Below are 24060 nucleotides of genomic sequence, written 5' to 3' on the forward strand. Positions count from 1 at the left end.
CAGGCAATTTTCGCCAACATAACATCTTTAACTAATTCTTAGCATGATCCAAACCGAATCAACTAATTAGCAGTGACAGTCGATACACAATATAAGTCACTTATAGAAACAGCGTGCATTCCATTGTTAACAATTCACATCGTGACATCAACGATATCATTTTGAAAATTATATCACTCACTTGGCAGTGCCTCGTTGTGACTTATTGCATCATCCAACCACCTCATAAGTAGCGCATCACGGCTGACAGTAATTATGATGACTCATAAACGAAATATTAAGTTGATGTAAATTATGAAATATGCGATATTCAATGACCACTTACATTTTTTTCATCTACTAGCATTTTATTAAGGTATATGACCTCTGGGTTGTTGCTCCATGTAGGTGTAGAAGTTGGCCAACGTTTCAGAGATGCTTGCCGCGTCGACCTGATGATGGATACAGCAAGCACCTCTGAAATGTCGGAAACCACCAGACCACACGGGGCAACATCCCAGAAAATAGCGAGCTACATAGTTGTCCCCATGAAATCTCACTTCGCACTTTATTGCTTTAGTGTGCATTTGAAGAGGGGTGTTTATTGCTCTTGTCTGAGAAAAGTCGCTACTAATCTACACGTAAGCTTGGGTCAGTTTCGTTACAAAATACCACTAGATTGTTAGTGCTCATACTGCCTAATCTTTTACGCTTACCATACTACATAATCGCAGCTATTGTGCTTTATAACTTGGAGCACAATTACAATTAAAAGCATTCCTATGATTTTTATGCACACCATCTAGTTTGTAAACCACTAATTTACTGGTTGTGATTCGTGGTATGCATTATACGTGGCACTGTGTTGTAATAAAACAAATCAACGTTTCAAGCCTGTAAGATGGGAAGCCTCTATATTTGTCATCAAATGGATGCTTCTGTGTACGTAGGTGAACACCCTGAAATGATTTGACACTGGACAGTGTTTGGAACGAGCAAGGGATAGACATTGGTCAACTCCTCGAGGCTCTTTTCTTCTGCTTCACTATGGCCAGTGAATACTGTTTCTTTCATTCTGTGTATATCCTCTCAATAGACATCTGTGAGGCACTGAAAATATGACAAAATTAAATTCATAGACCCTGGAGGCACAAAGATCCTACATTCTGCAAAATAACTGCAGAAATGAAAATTGCATATTTTAATTTATCTGTTACCATATATAATTTCAGAATCCTATATTAAGTGGGGATAACATCGCTCCTTCCTCACATGTTCACATACGCACCATGTAATGGTCATTCCCAGCATCAACTGAAAAAATCTGCAAAAGCAGAAAATAGGACTGAATCAGGCCACACAAGACTGAAGTAACCACCAAAGCATCAGGTTATATGGAATGATTAGTTAGTGAGGTGATAGAAATAATACACCTGAGTAGGAAACGCCCCAAAACAGCAAGTTCAACAATAGACAGAAACTATTTGACAGAAGATCATTCTCCAGGGTAAGCAGTAAGATCTGAGATCAGAAGTGGGATGAGTTACCGATGAAACTGACTGTGCAACCTGATCAACCAACATACCAAACAGGAAGAGGCATCATATTGGCAGACTGGTATACCAACAAAAAGATATACATTGAATGAAATAAAGACATTTTAATAAACTGAACCATTACGTGCACCAACAATGGCATTTAGTGAATTAGCAGATCTAGTGTAATGTTCAGATAACCACAATTAGCTTCATAGCACAGTTGATGGCAGTGAGCAACTGACAAGTGGCCACCAAAGTTGCTGCTGTACATACATATTTTTGGGACACACTTTTTATATCAGCAACTTAATGGTTACTCACCACACTGACCCTATTGCTGGAGATTGTGCACTTCTCCAAGATGTCAGATTATAATCCAGCTTTGATGCAGCTGACCAACCAAGAAAATTTTTGGTACATACTGTACTGAGTAGAAGGGACTAAAAGTGAGAGCAATGTCGCAGAACGTGAATATAATTTTCATTGAAGTTCATGAAAAAATTTGGAAATTGTCATCTGCAGTGTAAAGTATTTATTACAATTACAAACACATACGGACATTTCAATATACATGTAAGATCTAAATTAATATTTTTGGAAATAAACATCTATGAAAAGTGCAGTGTAACACCTTATATGTTGAAAATTTTGCTTTTTAATAATAGATTTTAACAAAATGGCCAATACATAATACTGTATACCATTTATTAATGCAGCTTTTTCACTGGTGGGTAGAGATCAAACGCATGAACTAGAGAATTGGTTCATGTTTAAACTCCATAAATATAAAACTGCTATAAGCAATTAGTGTCAGTTACAATATTCTGAAATTTCAATAGGATGTGGAGGTGTTTTTTGTACAGAAAGAAATTCTCCAATCGTGAACATATAAATAGCAATGAAAATAAATATTTGCGAACAGTACAGTGTAACATCTTGCATGTCAAAGATTTTGCACTTTTGGTAACACATTTAAACTAAATGACTGATACATAATATTGTATACCATCTATTACCACAACTTTTTCGTTGGTCATTAGAGACCTAACACCTGAACTACACAATTAGTTCATGTATAAAATCCATAAATATGAAAAAACACTATATGGAATCATTGTTTTAGAGTTACCATATTGACATTTCAATAGGGCTTAATTTGGAAGTGTTCTGTGCAACTGTACAGAAAGAAACTCTCTGAAGGTGAATGAATGAATAAATAAATAGCCATGAATAGTATAGTGAAACATCTTACATGTCCAACATTTTGCTTTTTAGTGGTGTATTTAATCAAAGTTTATAGCAGATACCAAATACAATATGCCATCTACAATTAGTGCAGCTTTATCATTAGTGGTTAGAGATTTAACACTTGAACTACATGCATAAACTTCATGAATATAAAAACATGCTATATGCAGTCAGTAATTTAGGGTTACCATATTTTGTAATTTCAATAGGACACTGCCTAATTTGGAACTATGTTCTGTGCTTCTGCAGGAGTTATCATTTAAAATGCAATCCTCACTACAATAGTATTTGTAAGATTTGGTGACATCAATGTAACAAAATAAATGAGTTTTTTTTAGTTTTTATTTATTAAGAACTTACAGAAAAGTTTTATAGCAGATGTTCACCACCTTCTTCAAGAAACACAAATATTTTTGTTGTTACCAGTCGGTATACTGTCGTCTTATTCAGTACTTCATCAGGATACACATTGCTAAATGCATCATGAACAGCTGCAGATCATTCCAATGTGAAGTAGTGTTCACACATATTCTGCTTGTGGAGACACCATTTTCACACCTGCCCAGCTTTTGTGTAACTGGTGTGAGCAGTGGCCTGGAAACCATGGCGACCTTGAACCGAGTGTCACAGGGAAGTCTATAACATGGAGTTGGGCCTGTTACTGATTTCATTTTTGGGCTGTAGAACACGATTATTGTTAGGTTGCATTTTAAAAGGTACATCCTGTAAAAAAGTTTCCAATACTGAAGCAAATATAATACTACAATGAATTGAAGAACAGTATAAAGACTGAAAATACTTCTTTCTTAAATGCACATGATGTAAATGATGCAATCTAATTTGAAAATGAACATATACCAGAAGATACCTCTTGCCCTCCCATATCTTGAGTCTTGATATCTCCTGAAAGCTTCTCACCCATGGCAGTGGTAATTACCAGGAAAGGAAACATACAGACTGTAACAGGCCACTGGGCTGAAAACATGGAAGGCTGATGATAATGATGAAACAAATGATCTGTTCTTTTAAAAGACATTTCAGCACAGAAATAGTTAAGAGAAAATACTGGTTATGGTGTGAAATACACTATTTAACAGCCACACATTTTAATCCATGCATCACAATCTAGTAACAATGAGACTATGATGTCATGAATTCTTGAAACCATTTTCAAGGGAATGATTACAAGCAAAAAATCCTGTTTGTAAACATGGCAGACTTATTTTGGAATGAAGTTAACATTCAATATTTTTCTATTAAAGCAGCAAAGGCAGAGATCTTAAGGTTCAACATCAGAATGAATATAAACGTGTTCTGAATGTACTTCATGCCTTCTTCTTCTAGCATCATTCAAATTTTATATTGGTTGATGGATGAAAAGTCTCCACTTTCTATCTTCTCATAATCTTTCCTTTTTAGTTCATTGCCCTCTCTTTTAGAAGCCCTCTTAGTACTTGACAGAACTCTCTTGTTTTGAGTCATTACATGGTAATCTTACTTTTAAATTTTAATTCTAATGCTCTTCTCAGTACCCTTGCTCTATCCAATCTCTTTAAATATCCAAATCATTGCTGTCACTTTCCTCCCGATTCTAATTCTAGTCAATTTTAAAGTTTATTTTTATTACAGCAATCATTTATACAAACTCAGATTTGTTGAGATTGTTTTTTGTAGGTTATGGAAAATATGACATTAGAAGAATATGTGAGCACAAACCAATACCTAAGCAGATGACAAACTACAATATTCTCTTGTTGCTGGTAACGGTAACCTCTTGTAATTGTAACTGCCATGTTAGTGTTCTTTTACTGAAGATTTTTCTTTCAGAACATATTTTAATATTCTGATTTCTCAAATTGTTCCAGTTCCTTTTAGATTCGTCCAATCGTTTCAAAAAATAAAAGAGAGGTGAAAACTTACCACAATATAGATGGTGTAAGAGTTATATTCATGCCAATACATTACACATACAAGTGACTTCCTATGAACAGTTCACAGGAGGAAGGGAATAATATCAAGGGACTTAGTTCACTGACCACCATCCTCTTCATGCTGTTCAGACATACAGATTTTCATTGAGATTTAAGAGTTATTAACATGTGCCCTCACAGGCTTACAAGCTTGTGTAACAAGTAAATATCACATGTGATAAAAATGTAGTGAATGAGAATATCCTATTAGTAGCACACTGCAGTTACAATCAGTAAACAAGTACAGTAAAATCTTAGTATAAATAATTTTTGTGGACTGACAAATTAAATTGTAACATAAATTATATTAATGACACAAGAGTTACTTTTTATGAAGGCTAATGCATTTTTGTTGAATAAGTGACACACAGCCTGTTTGCAACAATATTCATGAGTGTAGAAATAATTGGATATTTATATGATTATGTAAATTATACTTTATCAGCTGTGGCCAAGCCTTATATAAAATCCAGCTGGCTGTGAGTCAATGTAGCATACTGGTAAACCATTTAACCACAAAGTTAAAATCCAGCCAGCAACCCCAACATATAGGGGTTTAAATCCCATTTCTGTATGATAATGGTTATGTATTCTTTGCACACATGCTCATATACAAAGCAATAAGATAAAATTTTTTGTATAGACATCATGCCACTAGGAGATTCCCAGGAACCAGATTTTCATTTACTGTTTCACATCATGCAACCCACTGTCAAATGAAGCTGCTTGCCCATCACTTCATTCACTGCCTGATGTGCCAGTTTTGCTATAAAATACTACTTCTGAAAGATTTTCATCTACACAATTGAAAACGGACATGATACTGGCATCACATCACTAGTCACTTTATTCTGCAACATATTTAGTACTGGGGGAATTATGGAAGTTTAAGGGTGTGTGTGATGAGCTTTGGTCCCAGCAATGATTGTCATCAGAATATTTTCATCTTATAGTTCAAATTCTTGTTAAACAGTACCTTGAATTTCATAATCAGCAAGTTGGGTGATGTGAAGGGGCAATATATTAGATCAAGACAAATAATATTCTGATGCTAAATTACACTGAATTCACAGATTGTCAGTCATTTCTATCCAAACATAACGTTTATTCAGAAAATTCACTGAAAAGAATGCTGCACTGTGAACTAATTTTAGACAATACGGTAACCCTAACATACAACATGAATGTATGTATATACAATAATATCATTATTCAAATAGAATGTAGAAATTCACTTACTTTTTCTGTGCAGCACAACCTGTACTACAAATCTCTACAGAATGGCACACATATAATGTTATGAGCTGCCTAAGTAAAATACCAACAGACAACAAATAAATTCCTGATGGTAATATTTCTTTCAGTAAATAATCATTATTGAAGTATTACAGAGTTCTTAAATATTGTCAGTCATCTAGTATTCAAAACAGAACGAACATTTCTGGAAACACTAATTGCAATATACCATCATCAGAACCCTTTAGAATTAATGATTCTTCTACTTGTTCTGGTTCAATATTCCATGATATCCAGAAGGAGTATTATCACGAAACCCAGTCCAAGACAATTTTAAATATCAGATGAAGAATTATTTCAGATCCTATGCAAAAACTTACTATGTACAGATCTGAAAGATTTATTCCAAACAGGTTTTGAACTACAGACTTCTTGTCAAAATTACACAATGCATTCATTTCTACACACATCCCAGACATCCAGACAGTGCAGTCTCGTTAACATAATACAACATAGGTATAAACAATGGCGATAATCTACCAAGCAGAGATTCTATACACTTTAACTCTCTCACAAAATTAAACATATTTCACGTGTGCCAAGAAAATTATGAGCAGATGATAGACATGCAGTGTCCCATAATGTATTTATCTTTCATATATGAACTGAATGAAATCATCAGACATTCTCTGAACAAGAAAAATGTAGGCAAGCAGAAAGCAAACTAAAATCAGATTTTAACTGGTATTTTATTCAGAAACATTATCTATTATAGTGTATCCAAAGAAATATCTCATTGCATACAAATGTGTTTCTCTATTGCTTCCTCATAACATCCAGATTCAAGTTATATAAACTGTTTCTAAATGTACCAGTACTCAATGAGAAAGCGTTTATAAACAGAAATTTATTCGAGAAAAACTTGGCAAATACGTGAACATATCCTAATTTACAATCTCCTACGTTTCCTAAGGCCCTGATCATTCCACAACTTGTTGCCTCCCCCTCGGGCAGCCTGTTCAGCCCTAACAGCTGCCCAGTGCTCATAGTACCTCTCTGCTTCCAGCCACTCCTGGTATTTGTACCACCACTCTTCCCACTTCATGTAGTCATCAAGTGTGAGATCACGAAGATAACCACGATCTTTGTAATATTTATACCGAACCCTAACATCATCCCAGGCATCCAAACCTATTGGTCCAGTATGGAGGGATTCTGGGAAGTATCCTGCACCAACACGGCGTTCATTAACTGGCATGGGACTAAGTGCTCTATGGTACCGTTCACCTTCAATAACAACCTTCAGATCTGAGCTATCTGAATCCTTTGTAATGCGCATATTCTTCACCCCATCCAAGTCCCTTCGGTCTACAGACCACTGTGCCATCTTACCAAAGCGTTCTGATAATGTGAGTTTTGGTACACCACCACCAGATGTCACAGACGATGTTGAACTCTCATCTGAACAGGAAACTGGTGGTGAACTATGTCGTCGACTACTGCTGCCTTCTGCCACTGGTAAAGAGCGCTGTCGTTTGCTGCGACTCGATTTGCTCCCACCACTTTTCTGCTTTTTACTAGAACTCTGCAAGTACGAGGTTCAAAATCCAATCATATAGAAAGAATGATAGTCAAAATTATGAAAGTGAGTTTTATTCCATGATTAGCCTAACACTAAACCTGCAATTGAAATGTCTGAAGTTCACAAATGTTCACCTGTTCACAAGAGTCATAGCAGTTCACACACTCCATTGTTCTAAACATGCTATGGTTACACATCATTGATAAATCTCCAAATTCATCACTGCTCAGAAACATTATCCAGCAGCATATAATTTTAGCTGTCAATACATAATTATTCACATAATCTCAGATGTCAAGTAACTGAACACATTTATGTACCATTACAATACACAAATTATAAAAATCTGTTGGAATAACTAGTCCCAGAAAGAATGATTATCCAAAATTTAATTTTATAGCATCAATGCAATTACTTATGACTCAATATCTGCAAATACAGCCTAGAAAAGTGTATAAAAAACCAAAACTGTTTATAATATTCACTCATGAATTTAAATGGTATCCTCCACAATAAATGCTGTTACCATGAATACCCATCTAAAGTCACAGACCTACTTCCAAAACCTTGTTAAATCACTAAACTTTCCAGATACAACAAAATGCTTTATATCTCATAGTTCATGCTGGGTAGTAAGGTTTTAAATTGTTGCTAGGGTTATCACTATAGATTGTAGACATACATGTATTTAAACATAGCCAAAGAAGACGGCTATCTTCAAACTAACCATCATGAAAACCTCAAATCCTACACAGGCAAAGAACATTGTTCTTGGCAGGGAAACATCTATGATGTTGCAAATACATTTCAGCTACATTGAGCATAAGTTTTGTCCAATTCTACCTTAATCTCTTCTACTAATAAACCATATTCTATTGCTTCAATGGAACACAAATGTGAAACTGCTTAATATTTCCATATGTAATGCAATATCAACGGCATATTAGATTCAATGCCAGAAAGGGAATTGTCAGGGATATGCAATGACAATCCTTAGCACGTATTTGCTAGTAATAAAGTTAAACACTTTTCTGCACAATTCTTCCACAAATGCACTAGTACTTAATTTAAAGTTTACATTTATGAATTCTTAAAGCCCTGTATAGAACAACTGTATATCTGACACAAATTAGGCATTAGCAATTTTCAGAAAATGGAATAAATGTAGAAATGTAAAGAAAACTGCAAAACGAGTGCAATTCTACCAATCTTCCTTATGGTATTTCCAACGATCTCTGGACCTACAGTCCTTCAAGGACCTTGGCCTCCTCACACATGGGAGGTTTCTCCCTCGACGAGTAATCAGCCCATCACAAGGCCTCTACCTATACAGGACAGCAAAACACAGAAAGACACAGACAAACATCTAAACATCTACGGTAGTTAGAAGAAAACTGACATGCCCCATGTAAACTAGACATAATAATAAAGAAGGTAGAATTAAGCAACTCACTTTGTCTCTACTTCCTTTACGTTTGGTCTTCAGACTTTTTCGTGTTGTCGGAGGTGGGTTTGGAGGTGGCCCTCGTGGATCACTAGGAGGTCCAGACCTTTCACGCTGCCTTCTTAAGCTACTCCTTGAAGGAAGTGGTGATCGATTGTTAGCACGATTTCTTGGCACAGAAAATGATCTGGACCTAAAAGAGTTACAACAGAATAATTAATGCAATGACCCAAAAATATGTCAACTAGAACTGGTCATAAGTCTTCTTTGCAGACTGTCACTGTAATGCTTCTCAACTGGAATATCAGCCATATGCCAGCAATTTATTAACAATTTAAAATAGTTGAATGTGGATTTTGTTTAAAAGTCAAGATACAGTGTTATCAACTTATGGGATTTTTGTGAGTTATTCACTTCCAGTTGTGATTATATTATTTGAGTATTACAAATGCAATTTTGACTATATGATAGGAAATGACGCAAGAACTAGCTACTGAAAGGAGGCTTGTATCTGTTTTATGTGGCGATTATTTACACGAGCAGTAATCCCAAACTTTACGTTTAGAAAATTTTTCTTTAGGTGATATAGCTCCAGAACAGATCAATAAAGAAATAACGTAAAGAAACTGAGGTAAAAAGATGGCTGTCTTCTGGGATATTGTGCCATGTAGTTTGGTAGAAGTTCACCGACGTTTCAGATGAGCTTGCTGCCTACATTACCAGGATGATGAAGAGGCAGCAAGAAACCTCTGAAATTTCAGTAAACTTATACCAGACAACACAGAGCATAATTCAGAAGACAGCCATCTTCATTCTCCCCATCATGAGAACATGAAATCTCAAAATGAGGTCAGTGATACAGCTAAAGGGAACTTCAATGAGTTAACAAAATTAGGTAGTAGGCATACATATGAAACAAAATACACTTGGACAATTTATTTTAGTGTAGACTGTGGTCATCAATAATCACACCTGTATGGTTTACATAACATTCCATAGATTAACACAGAAAGATCTCCAATCCATTACATCTACTGGACGTTTTGATTAGCACAAGTGATTTTCCAGGAACTCTATCTACAATCTATGTAAGAAATTACTGTCAGTGTCTTATTAGGCGCATCTGCAACGAAAAGTGCACATGAGCTTTGTTATTGTCTGTATGTAAGTATTTAGCTTGTTTTTGATGAATTTTCATAAAATGCTATGTTGGAATGTAAGATTTGAGGTTTTCACAGCGGTGAGTATAAAGATTTCTATCTTCTGGGTTGTTACACTGTGTAGTGTGGTCGATGTAAACCATCAACCAGACTACACAGCGCAACAACCCAGAAGACAGAAATCTTCGCTATGTTGGAATCTTTGCATAAATGTTTTAGTTCATCAATATCACATGCCACAAGTTATGGTTTTGCATGTAACTTTTTTTAATATTTCCAACCATTTTCACTGCATTTTCTTGAAATTTCATACGTAGCTATTTGGCAGCAATTTGAATTCAGCACCATCTGAGATTTTTTACTTTCTTGCATGAGGCCTGCAACTAGAAATCATGATGATGTGACTTTAGTATCCTCTTGACTGTGGGGTTTTGTTTTCTTCAGTCCCTCCCAGCAAATTCTGGGATGGTTTGTTAAAGCAGTTAGTTATTGAAAGAGCTACACAGAAATGTGCAGTGGGAAAGAAAGACAGTGTGGAGTGTGTCTGACCTCAAAGGTGAACAATTAATACAAGTGTGGAGACTAGGCAGAAGACTGAATGGGCAAGATTTGTGATTAGTAACTGTAAAGACCTACCATACCCAAATAATTATTTGTAATTATCATGGGAGTAATAAATCCATACTTCAGACAAGGAATCCAGCATGTTAACCAGTGATTTATTGTTACAGTACTATTTCCTTCAAGTTCTGCCATTCTAAATTTTTGTATGGATTTGGTGCACAGTTATCTAACTAGTGGGTTAGATACTAGAAATACGTTACCATAAAGAAGGTGCATTTGAAGCCATATTGTGAGTAAAAAGTGTGATGTGCATCAATATGGTATACCATATTTAAATAAGTAATAAGAAGAAAAATAAGAACTTAACGATGTGTAAACCGTGTTAATAAAACACTGGTAACTCATCCAACACACACACCTAGACCGAGGCGTTGGCTGTCTAGCTCTACTAGACACAGGTGCCGGTGAATTCACTACCTTCCTGTTGCCTTTAGGTGAGCATACAGAACAAGACTCGTCTGAGCATGAGCTGAGTGAACGGGAGCTAGGTGTCAGTGATGTCATCTTGGGCGTACGTCGTCTTGGTTGCTGTGACTGGGGCTGAAACACAGTTGTGCTCCAAAATTATACTGCAATCAAAATTCCCTCTCAGTACTGCTTTGAAGGACAATAAGTTAACAATATCTAAAAAAAAAAAAACTTAAACATGATAATTTAACTTGAATAATAATGGAAGGACAAAAAGTAAAGCATATGGAGACAACAGTTATATGGGAATCAAAGGAAAGCACCCTACAGAAGAAATTGCAAAGGATTGTTTGTGTGCACATATTTTGGACAAAACGTAGATTTAGATTTGGTTCAAAATGCTTGTTATTTATCAGACATATGTTTTACAGCCACTCAGTACTTAAATAAGACAGGAAAGAAGCACTTAGATAAACAAGCTATGTTGTGGTCATGCTATAGCTCAGGTTGGACTGTCATCACAGAGACCTAGGTTACTCCAAGGAAGATATGTGGCTGATGAAGTGGTACTAGAGCAGGTTTTTCCACAAGTTCTTTGATTTTCCCCTGCTAACCACTGTTCCACGATTGCTCCATTTAGATGTGCAATTACTCTGACCAAGCAGCATCATTACCATACCTTTTGATCTAAGATAGGTCTTTTATATTTGACCTGGAAGGTGGTTGGTATTAGAGTAAAGATTGCTTTCTGTAGTTTGTAGTCTACAGACTGGCTACTTGAAGACTGAAAAATTATAAAATGGCACTATAATTTTACGTTTGGGTCTCACAACCATTGAAAATGAAGGTTTTATGCTAGACTTTTATGTAAAGTGGATATGCTGACAAGATGAAATGGTTTTAGGGTGGCCACACACGCTACGACTTACTGGAAGGCCTGCCTTCCAAGATTAAAGTCAGAAGGTAAGCCTCAAACCTCTGAGACTCCACACACGTACAGACTTTGTGGCAGTTTTGTGCTCAGTCTTTTATTCTTCAGTTGATGCTACATGTTCAGTGAAGATGATGCGGTTTTAATCGGTCTTGCTGTTTCTTCAATGTTGAAAAAGAAAAGAAAGCTGAAATGTTCTAAATGGGTCAGAAGTTGGTTAGATAGATCAAAACATTCTCACATAAATTTGTTGAATGAAGTTCGGTTAGAGCCGACAGACTGGCATAACTACCTGCGAATGGATGAGGACACATATTTGGAGCTGTTAAACTTAGTTTCTCCAGTTATCGGGAAGAAAGATACCATATTGAGAACAGCAATTTCTCCGCATGAACGGTTGTGCGCTACCCTGAGGTTTATGGCCACTGGAAGAAACTACGAGGTTTGAAAGTTCTCGGTGGCAAATCAGCACAAGCACTACGGAAAGTTATTCCAGAAACATGCTTAGCCATTTACAAAGTTCTTCAAAAAGAATACTGCAAGGTAAGCCATAAACATTTATTTGGATATCTGCAATTACACTGGAACAAAAATATTTATTGAAATATAAGCTGTGCAAAGCGGTGTTAGATGAGGGTGCTGGAAGGTATTCATTCATTCATTCAGTGTAAAATGTTGAAAGGAAGTTCCTGTCAAGGTTGTCAAAGATTCTTGTTGTGAGGAATCTATTGATGGCTGCGAGTGTAGCATCGTGTGTTGAAAAAATATTTCTTCCTGTTCAGTCACTATTCTTGATCTTTTGTTCAGATTACCACACTTGGCTTCAAAAATTGCATCATTAATTACTTTCTGGCAGAAGGCAGCCATCATAGGTGGTAAATTACCAAGTTCTTCAGCAATATGCACACCGTAGTTGGAGTATGCTACCAACTCTGCAGCCTTTCTGCTACCAGGTTCAGTACCATGTCCTGTTTATTGGTATGCTGAATCTTCCTCTTTCTGCCGCTTGTAGACGATGTGCTGCTATCTAATGATATAGGCGTATTTGACGCACTTGGAGAAAGAAATGGATTCAGTATTAGTGGTGACGGCGGCTGCGATTCAGCTACATCATTGCTTTTAATTTCTTCCTGAAAGAAGTATACACGTTAATGAACTTTTCTTTTATAAAACAAAAACCAACAGAATATACATTTTAATACACTTTTCTTTTAGTTTCCTGAATCGAAGGAAGAATGGATAGAAATTGGATTGCAATTTGAGAAAAGACTGCAATTTCCAAACTGTCTGGGCGCAGTCAATAGGAAACATTTGAATTGTTCCCCCACATGGAAGTGGGTCATATTTTTGGAATTACAAAGGATTTCACAGAATAGTTGTGATGGCAATCGCTAATAGCAATTATGAGTTTATCTTGTTTGATGTTGGAACAGAAGGATTTCGGGCGGTGGTTTTATCAACAATACATTTTACAAAGCACTAGTGGAAGGTAAATTGAAATTACCACCTGCTAATGACAACAATAATCTTCCTTACATTTTCATTGGTGATGAAGCATTTGCCCTTCGAAAAGATTTTTTGAAACCGTACAGTGAAAAGGACTTGAATCTTGACCACACACATTTCAATAAGTGCTTAAGCAGTGCTAGGCGAATTATAGAAAATGTATTTGGAATCCTGGCCAACCGGTTTCAAGTGTTTCATACAGCATTTGGGGTCTCATTAGATAACGCCGAATCAATCGTGATGGGTGCTTGCGCCTTGCATAACTTTCTGCGCAAAAAATGCCCCACTTCTTACTGCAGCGACTTTCTCAGTGACGGTGATGATGGAGCAAGTTAAAGTAGTTCAGAAGTATTCACACCAATGCAGAGAGGACATAATCAACAGCAGTGAAGAAGGTAAACAGGTGCGAGAGTTATTTCTGGAATATTTTAAAAACAATTGAATTTTGCAGAGAGAGAAGTGTCCCCATTGAAAATTGGGGTTTCTAATTTATGGATAGCTACATGTTATTATAATAAATTGTCTGAAAATATATATATTTGTTTGCTACCAATATAATTTGTTCATACTTACCTCATTCTCCTCTTCTGTACAACTCTCATCAATCAGCATGTTGGATATGCTGCCTCTGGGGATTTCCTGGTCGTATAGAAAATCCAACACGTGGAAATACCATAGAGATGGTTCGTATACTTCTCTGCTTGTGCCACTTCTTTTACACCGTGCCACTTTCTTCAACTCTTTTCTGCAAGAACTGTGCATATTGTTGATCCACTTTAATACAGTATCGTTTGTTGCAGTACCATCCACTTCTTGCATTTTTTTCTACAAGCTTCAAATACGCAGAGTTTCTCAAGTGCTTGTTGGAATAATGCTTGCTTTTCACATTGTACATGCTTTGGACCGGTGAAATGGAATGTGCGCTGGTTCGAGTCTCAGGGAAAGAAATTTCTCCTCAGATTTTCGATCGGTGCCAACCCAGCATCGTGAGGAAACTGGGGATCTAAAATGGGTAGCGTAATCCGGTCATGAAAACTAGCAATGGCTGGGGGTTCGTCGTGCTGACCACACATCACCCTCTATCTGGGTGGATGATCGTTCACATCTGCTTAGGCATGTGAACGTGAGGCCAGCAGCCAGCTAGTCGGCTTTGGCTCTCAGAGGGCTGTTACGCCACGGATTATTATTATTATTATTATTATTAAAAACAAGGCAGAGACCTGTACAACTCAATGAATTCGGAGATGAATTCATGAGGCCAGGATCTCATGTTAGCCATCACTCCAATAATGGTAACATAAAAACTGACGAAACAAACAAGGCTGTATAGTGCTGTGATGACTAATTGAGAAGACTAAATGCTACAAGCCTTGCCTTTACCCTCGTCCCACACACGTTACGACTTGTAAACATTCTGTAAACCTCGAGGAAAAAATCAAGTGACTGCAGATTTATCGGAGGCTCGGTTTCCAGCCAAACCTTCCGGCCAAATTCAACACACACGCTCCAGTTTGCCGGAAGGTTGGCCTTCATAGACGTGAGCCTTCCGTTAAGTTGTAGTGTGTGTGGCCACCCTTAAAGAATACTTTTAGATTCTTATTTTACTGACATCTTAATATAAAATATAAACATTTTTTCACTCAAGAGTGTTGAAAACACTGGATCACCAACAGACGAACATACAAACATACAGATTTCATACTCCCTATAATTAATACCTAAAATTAGTTACGAAATTATAAATTTAAAATTACAAGTTACAATTGTTTTCTTCCCATGTACACTATTTGAACAAATAAAAAATAGTATGTGGAAATATTACAGTTCACTATTATTTTCTAGTTTACATTTCTGGACAACCAGTATTACACATACATACTTTTGGCTTTACTTAGGTACTAGTAAGCAACCATCTCACGTCCTATTACATGCTACAGTATGAAAATACACAGCCAAAAGCAATTACCGATTATTCCAATTAACTACTAAAAGCTTTTTTAAGTTGTCTACAGCAATATTATATTCAGTAATCTCTGATAGTCTGATCAGCAACCTCAGGTATTAAATTTAGAACTACTAATAATTCTACCTTTTGAGTTTGTGGCTGGGGCGTGTGTGGTCTTCGATCTCGATCTCTGTCACGGTCCCTAGATCTCTCCCTCTCTCTGTCTCGTTCCCTGGTTCTTGATCGAGGTCTTGCAGGAAGCGGAGGAGACCTTACTCGAGTTCGGCTACTCCGCGTAGCACCACGTGACCGGCTACGAGATCTCTTGTGACTAGAACGGGAACCATGAGGTGATGAGTTACCACCTCCACCACCATACAGTTCCTTGAATCCACTGTGCCGCCATCTGAATCACGAAAATGAAAAGAGATGGACAACTTGACATTATGCCACACTTCTTCTATCATTTCACATTCTATGCAAATGTTATGAAGTTGACAGATGATACAATTTCAATTATTTGTAAACTGAGTAGAATCTCATTTGAGGTAGTTGCAGCACATCTTACCATGCCACCCTAACATTTTTTAACAGAAAAGCAGGCCTTCCTCTGGGTTGAAATAGTTCTTTATAACATACTTTCCTTATACAATAAAAGTAAGCCAAATAACTTTTGAACCAAACAAAAACTTCTATTAAACATGGCATGAATAACATATCATTAGTCATATTGACATTCAGACCTTTTAATTCCCTACAATCGGTAAACGAGAGCCGGCGTAGCTCAGTCGGTATAGTGACTGGCTACGGACTGGGCTTCAAATTGGGTTATGAACACTTCCATTTTTATTTTTCCTATCAGTTATTCATCGTATCATGCAACACTATGCACTAAAATTTCAGTATAATAAACTTGACTGAAAAAATATGTTTCTAACAATGAAAAGCAATGAAATCCTACAAAAACAAACTAGTTAATAACACACTCGTCAATATGTGATGACAAAACATATTTACCCAATATAGCTCCAAATCCCTTCCACTTAACTGGTCATTTAATACTACACACAGCATAGCTACAGAATTTTTTTTAATAAACATCAACACAAACAATTCATTTTTGACACAACTGTTCCGTTTGCAATAACATTAAACCAGATTCTGGAAAAAAAACTATCCACAATACAACATTTAACCCTAATTTGGAAGAACTTTAACTCTGTTACCTTCATTTCAAATTCCAGCTTGCATTAATGCCAATTAGCACAGGCTAAACATACCTATTAGGGTCCTTCTCTTCAACTTCTAACAGCTTCTTATTCCAGTAACTGCTCTGCATAGGTCCATCACGCCGTGCTTTCTTCATTACTTTGTCCAGTTCACGTCGCTTTGGAGGAGATACTGCAAATATGTTCATTTAATGGATTAATAAGCATAGCAATTATTAACCGGATTTAGTCACGTGTCAAGTCAAACAATCAGAATTGATTCCATCTTAAATGTTAAATGTACACTGCATACATTTCTATAAATGAATTCACAATGTGGAGGTCACATGCGCCTGTCTGTATATTCTCGAAAAATATTCAATACTATTTTATATCGGACGAGAACACTAAAAGCAGTCATTGGGATTTCATTTTAGTATGTAGTGGTCTGCTATTATCATTAAGCTCAAATTAAACTTTACCACATTTGTCTTACCCTCAAACAATTAAAAATTATGCCTGCCTCTACATAATATACAGGTACTGTTGATAAGCTTCGTAAACATCAGAATTAATGACGTTATTTAGCTCAGTCAACAACATATTTTATCTGCAATAAATAAATATGAAGACCAATGAGGGATGAAAGATCACAAGAACACATTTAAACATGTATGAGGGCGTTTCAAAAAGTAACAGCAAATTGACAATATTTCACGAAATGAATACCCCAGGCATTTCAAACTCCTGCGCAGGGAAGATACATTCTTAGAGAAGGTTTTGACACTGCCCAATAGATGGCATGGCTTTCTTAATTGGAAGGGATGCATATACAAAATGGCGGCACCCTCAACTGTTTGCACCGTAGAGGAGCAGCGAGCAATCATCAGATTTTTGTGGTCGGAGGGTGTGAAACCTTGTGAAATTCATAGAAGAATGCTGTAACAGTATGGAGATGCCTGCGTTGGCGAGAGAAGAGTGCAAGAGTGGGTAGATGCGTTTAAAAATGGGCGAATATCAATCTGTGACGACCAACGCTCCGGTCATCCATGATAACGCACGCCCTCACACGGCTGCTGCAACTCTTGAAACCATTCAGAGATTGAGATTTCAGATCTTACAGCATCCCCCATACAGCCATGACCTTGCTCCCTCTGATTATCATGTGTTTGGACCCCTGAAGGGCGCTTTGAGAGGACGAAGATTTGGGAATGATGACTAGGTCAAAGAGGCGGTGCATTCCTGGCTGAAAACACAACCAAAAACATTTCTTTCTGATGGAATAAAGAAGTTGGTGCAACGGTGTGAGAAGTGTATTGAAAATGAGGGTGATTATGTAGAAAAATGACATATTATTTGTATCTAAAAATATTTAATTTGCTGTTACTTTTTGAAACACCCTCACATGTAGCACACGACTGCACCGTCTACAATTCTACAATGTTAATGATACTCCATGTGGTGTAAAAATGTTATAACACCTGAAACGTACAACTACTTTATAAGATGCACAGGAAATGTCATTACCACAATTTGATTACAGTTGCAAATAACCATAACAACTGAACTGTCTGGTGTTATTGGTCAACTTTTCTGATGTCACTGAATATTAACAAAAGAACTCTTACTGCTTTCCAACCATAAAAATGTAACATGCATAACCAAAACCTAAAGTTACATGTCACTTGAGGGCTTTATTATCAGGTGTGTGTGACTTTTAAATCAGTGCGATGAATGAGTAGTTATAAAAATGTAAACAAGAGGAAAAAACTTGCACCTCTGTTTCGGCTCAACCTATTGGTAGTGCTGTATGAATCCATACGAAGTCGTGATGAAGTGGACTGTGGATTGCGTCGGCGGGAGGAGCTCTCCCATGAGGACATACTGCACCCTCAGAATTTGAACACTGAAACAGTTACATCACATAATTATATCGTAAGTTTGATATTTTCATCAACTTCTGATGCCTCATGGCTTTATAACTCTGTAACACTGAAGGCATACAAATACCAGTTTGATGATGTTCTGGATTGTGATGCCATGTGGACACAGGTAGATACTGTCACTTCTCTGAAACACTGGCATCTACCTATGAGCAAACACAGTACCACAACCTGTAAGAACATCACCTTCACTGCCACGAGAACCTCAAATCTCAAACATCAGACTGCTTACTTTAGAGAGCTTTCAAATATATGGCAAGTCTGTGGCCTTATATTACAGGAACTCAATAAATAGCATAATATTTAGGATGAGATTTACACAGTGGTGAGTCTGAAGATGACTATCTTCTGGGTTGTAGCTCCATGTAATCTGGTAAAAGTTTACCATTGTCTTTGCAAGGACCTCTGAAATGCTGGTAAACGTTTACTAGACTACAAAGCACTACAACCCAGAAGACAGTCAACTTCAGCATAGTATTTTCCCAAAAAACAGCTACTAGTTTAAAGCCTTGTCAACTTTATACAAGGTCAAATGGCAAGATGACTGCAACTGATGAACGGAACAGACTGTGGAAGAAAGCAGTCACATTATTTTCAGATTCTATCCCAGCTTTGAAGGACTATAAAAAAAGCAGAGAAATACCCGAGTCAGGGCAGCCAGTCATTAGTTTGAGATTCAAGTCTAGGACCTCCCAAATACAAAGTAGAACCAGGTTTAGAATTTTGTTCTACAGAACTACATGAACTCCTGCTTGTGTTCACATTTTCATAGCCTCTGTAAATCAACTGTTCCACAGCTCAGCCTAAGCATCTTTGGTCAGAAGTGCAGAAATTACGTATTCATTTGTCTGAATTATACTGTGGACGGTTGAAGACATTTCAGTTTAGCAAGAGTCCTTCAATGTTTTATAGAACATTCGAATTTGCAATGTCCCTTCCTAACAATAAACATTTAATACATAATATGAATAATAGAATATTTTATAAGATTACTAAACCAATTTTCCTGGGAAATAAAGGACTTAGTTTCTAATGGCACACTGTAAGTCTCTTTTCAAGCAGACATAATCTTTATGGTAATGAATGTTCAAACGGCATCATCCCTGGTGATTACAATACCTGCAATGTCCCATGATGTACTTTAAGTGCTAGAACTAAATATATAATAAAATACTTAAATTAGGATATATTAACAAATGTATGAAAAACTAGATCATTTCATTAAAAATCATCTGTTGTTAATACTGGTATAATCAGATTCCTAAGACAAATATAACTAGTACATTCCCGACTACTCTGGACCTGTAAGTTCTGTGCCAGTAACAGACTGCAATATAAGATTTGACCACTATTGCAATATCTGTATTAATACCCAGCTCGAATTCAAGCCCACATTACTATTTCAGCCCTGGTGCTTAGTCAAACATTTACAGTACATCTGTAAACCAGAATACATTAAAATTAACATTTATGTTACTTAAGAGTGGTTTTACCATACATTAAGTGTGAATGTTGAACACAGATGAAGTTAACACTGAACTAAATCCTGAAATCGGAGTTAAATAGAAGTACTACAGTAAAGATCCAAGAAATATTCTATCACTTCATTAAGGATTTCACTCATTAATATAGATACTGTACTTGAACCTCACATTATATGAAACTGCATGCACTTTATCATTAACTCTGCAATATAAAAGGCAGCTCAATGTAAAATGTGTAATATTCAGATTTACTAAATTTGTAATATGATTAAAATATAAAAAAAAATCAGAAACAAAACAGAGAATGGAAGATCTTGCCACAAAAAGGGGGAACACCACTTCTTGATGGATTACAGTTTAGCATCTCTCTGTATACTGAAAATAATCTGCATTAAGTAGGATTTGAGGTTCTCACACCAGTGAGTATAATGATGGGTTGTCTGGGTTGTAACGCTGTGTAGTCTGACAGAAGTTAACCAGAGTTTGTGAGGTCCTTGCTGCCTCCATCATCAGACAGTCTTCACCCTGATGATGGAGGCAGTAACGAGTCTACCAGACTATACAGTGTGACAACCCAGAAGACAGCCATCTTAATAATATGCATTGTTTGGGGCAAGAATGTGAATTAGTTATCCTCCTTCTGTGGCAAGATTGATTATTAATATGCACAACTAAATAACTATATACCTAAGATAAAGCATGATACCATCCTCTACCACTCATTCTCTTGACAAGCAAGTTAAAACAAGTAAAATGTTTTGAAAGTTTCTCATTTTTAGTTTATACCTTCTATTGATCAAGGACCTCCTACCTTGATTATAACAACATTGCACTGACATCCATACCTCGATTTCTAGATTCCTCATATCTCAAGGGCTTGGATTTCAATTCAAGAAAAGCTCCACGACACCCGATAACTGGCATCACAAAACCAAACGAACCGAACCGTGTTTACAGCAGTCGCATGATGCCAAAGCACGAAAACCGAACAGCTTTGAAGCCATTTCTGGAACGGTATGATAATGCGAAGTCGCAATGATGACAAAGCACGGAAACCGAACAGCCTTGAAGCCATTTCTGGTACGGTATAATAATGTGGCTTCTTTGAAATGCGTGTTTCAATTCCGAATGTGGTCGGTGGCTTTCGAGGAACCACAGATTCCGTAAAACCGAACACGATGTCATTGCAACGCGAAGATGCTTGACACATGTTGCAGCAACTTGGCAAACGGACGGACGGAATGCTGCTGCCAACGGAAAATCCACTGCAGTGCCATGAATCTGTAGATGAAATCAACCATCATCACGAGCCGGTAATGGGATGCCTTTCTGCAGCAGTAGTCTCTCCACAGCAATACAACTGCATTCCATCGTCAGTGTTTTCACTACATACTTTGAAGCAGATACTGGGTTGATGGACACTGCTTACAGGATGAAGATGTACTCATCTTCCCAGCTATCATGAAGAGATGCCAGCTTTTTGGAGAACACAACAGCCATATGCCAAACAAGCAGAACTATCCTGAACTAATCAAATTCATACTACTGGACAAATATATAGTTCTTGCTCTTCCATAAATCATCCATGGCAGTTGAAACAGCCATACTTACACTTCATATGAAAGTTCTAAGTAAGGTATACAGGAGAGGTGCTATTCACCTAAACACCAAGAGATCTATAATGCAGTAAACACAGAAGTCGGCAGTTCAGTAACATCATAGATTAATGGAAATGTTAAACATCACATTCATGAGGATGCATATGAGCTCAGTTCTACTTGTCTGAACAAATTTGACTTTTCTATGTCTTATTTGTTTGAACAAATATGATCACAGATTCTCAGCACTATATAGAGATGTCTAATTGCTTAAAAGGAGACTTATGAGATGAGACACAATCACAGAGCTAATGACGCATAATAAAAGTAATAATGATAATATAATCAAGGCCTCTCATCATCCTTTGAGATATAATTCATTAGTCCTCACAACAAATGCTTCAGCATTTCAGAGGGCACTGAAATTAAATATTTAACTTAAGAATATTAAGATTCTGATGTAAAATAACAAACTGTACTAAATTTACAATAAGACAGAATACTAAAAATGTTTATAAGTTCATCATGAAATGGGATTAGCTCTATCGATTGGGCCCAACAGAGTAGGTTTTACCTGAAGACGGAGATAGACTCCCATCTCCAAAACGTCGTGATTTTTATTGATTTTATTTATTTAATCTTGGGCGATGGATAATGTCCAGAAAACAGTTTGCTTCATGTAATTGTAATGTGTCTGTAAGGTATACACAGTCCAGCAACATTTTCTTAATGAGCTAAATGTGAGTGTTATTACTATCATTTACATTATCACTGTATTGGGGAGGGTATAAATACGAAGGAAGCAGGTATTCCTTTCATTTTCCAACCATTTTTATGTCTTTCTGATTTAAAGGTTCCCTGCTTGAATCTGACTAGACAAACAAATTTTAAAAAAAAAAAATTGAAAGGCTTTGACTTCATAAAGTATACCAGTTACTTACAGAAAATATAAATAATTATGTAAGCCCTTAAAGGGGCTGTTCTCAAGACCTCACACCCCTAATAAAAAGCGGGAATGACACTCCTATCCGTTAACAATTTTATCAATGTGTAATTTCGGCTTTCGGGGGTCAGCAGCGTCGAATGTTCAGTATTATCCAACGTTAAGGGTAACACTGCAAATGCCATCTTCAGGGTGATGTGTAACGCTCATTCGACGTTGCTCACCCCAAATGCAGGAGTGAAGTATTGAACTCTAGCCGCGAAAACGTATGGACTATCTCTGTAGTTACAAACTTTTGTGAAAACATGTTATATACAAGCAAAATCCCGTGGAAGATTATGCTGAAGCATTTGAAGTTGAGGACTAATCAAATTTGCATACTATTTCTGAACTTATGATAAACACAAATTTTATACATAATCCAGTGCCTATACGCAAGAACCAAACTAACACCATTATCGCAACATACGGAAGGCACAACTAATACACTACATTTTATTGACTCGTCTTCTGTACTTATAATTTACGTCCACAGAAACGTTATACAAATAAACATAACAATTACAATTACTATAAAATTCTTCAACCGTTTCACATCAACAACAATTACCCACAATTCCCGGTTCCACAAAGACTTCAGAATGTAACCCACAATGCATTTTAAAATACCGTTGATTCAAAACTTGTACCACATAATAACATTTTACGCAAGGTGCATAAATGTACATTGAATAGTCATCTTCATTGCAGTCAATCTATGTGGTTGCTTAATCTGTGTTAAATAGTGTGCCAAACTGTTCCCATTAGTTAATATTTGTCGTGCAAACAAGTTCTGTTTTCGGGATGTGAAAATGCACTGCCTTCAAATATATTGTTCTTTTCAAGTAAACCCATCCCACTACACATAAAATGAATACATGTTTTAGAATACGGACATGGATTTATAATAATGAATTCGACACCATCATTATAAATTATATATGCAGTAGAAATTATCTTTGCTGGTAATAAATTGTTACAGAAATTGAAAATAAAAAACGAAGGGAATTTAGCTGAGATTAGTAAACTCCACGGAGTCTTTACTGAAAAGGTGATAGTAACGCTACCGGCTATGAAGCTGCTAGTTTACATATCTTAGAGCAGAGAATGGAGAGGTTAAAATGGAACATTACTTTCTTGTGGGATACGATGTTTTCATGGCGGTGTGTTCGAAGGCTGTCTTCTGCGCTACGAAACCAGAAGACAGTCATCTTCATTGTAGTATCACAAGCACGTGAAATGTAGGCTTACACCATGAGTCATGGCTGTACAGA

At 36.6% G+C, this 24060-nt stretch overlaps 1 protein-coding gene across 8 annotated transcripts; it reads right to left on the reverse strand.

Moving 5' to 3' along the window:
- Window positions 1–4692: 4692 nt before the first annotated feature.
- Window positions 4693–23441, reverse strand: LOC110833734 (uncharacterized). 8 transcript variants are annotated; one of them, XM_087341006.1, is made up of 8 exons: window positions 23240–23369; window positions 21052–22112; window positions 18557–18685; window positions 16852–16972; window positions 15716–15977; window positions 11140–11321; window positions 9007–9190; window positions 4693–7556 (listed from the first exon to the last, which is right to left on the reverse strand). In XM_087341006.1, the coding sequence occupies exons 3-8, from the start codon at window positions 18660–18662 to the stop codon at window positions 6921–6923; spliced, it is 1491 nt and encodes a 496-aa protein (XP_087197132.1). In that variant the 5' UTR covers window positions 18663–18685; window positions 21052–22112; window positions 23240–23369; the 3' UTR covers window positions 4693–6920. The 8 variants fall into 8 exon arrangements, with proteins under 8 accessions (XP_087197132.1, XP_021927856.1, XP_021927857.1 ...); XM_022072164.2 differs by lacking the exon at window positions 21052–22112 and having other exon boundaries at window positions 23358–23441; XM_022072165.2 differs by lacking the exon at window positions 21052–22112 and having other exon boundaries at window positions 23313–23385.
- Between the last annotated feature and the right edge of the window lie 619 nt (window positions 23442–24060).

The sequence above is a fragment of the Zootermopsis nevadensis genome, unplaced genomic scaffold (assembly GCF_977971745.1).
Source record: "Zootermopsis nevadensis isolate Lab colony 2312 unplaced genomic scaffold, Znev_1.0 Znev_ptg000061l, whole genome shotgun sequence".
Classification (NCBI taxonomy): domain Eukaryota; kingdom Metazoa; phylum Arthropoda; class Insecta; order Blattodea; family Termopsidae; genus Zootermopsis; species Zootermopsis nevadensis.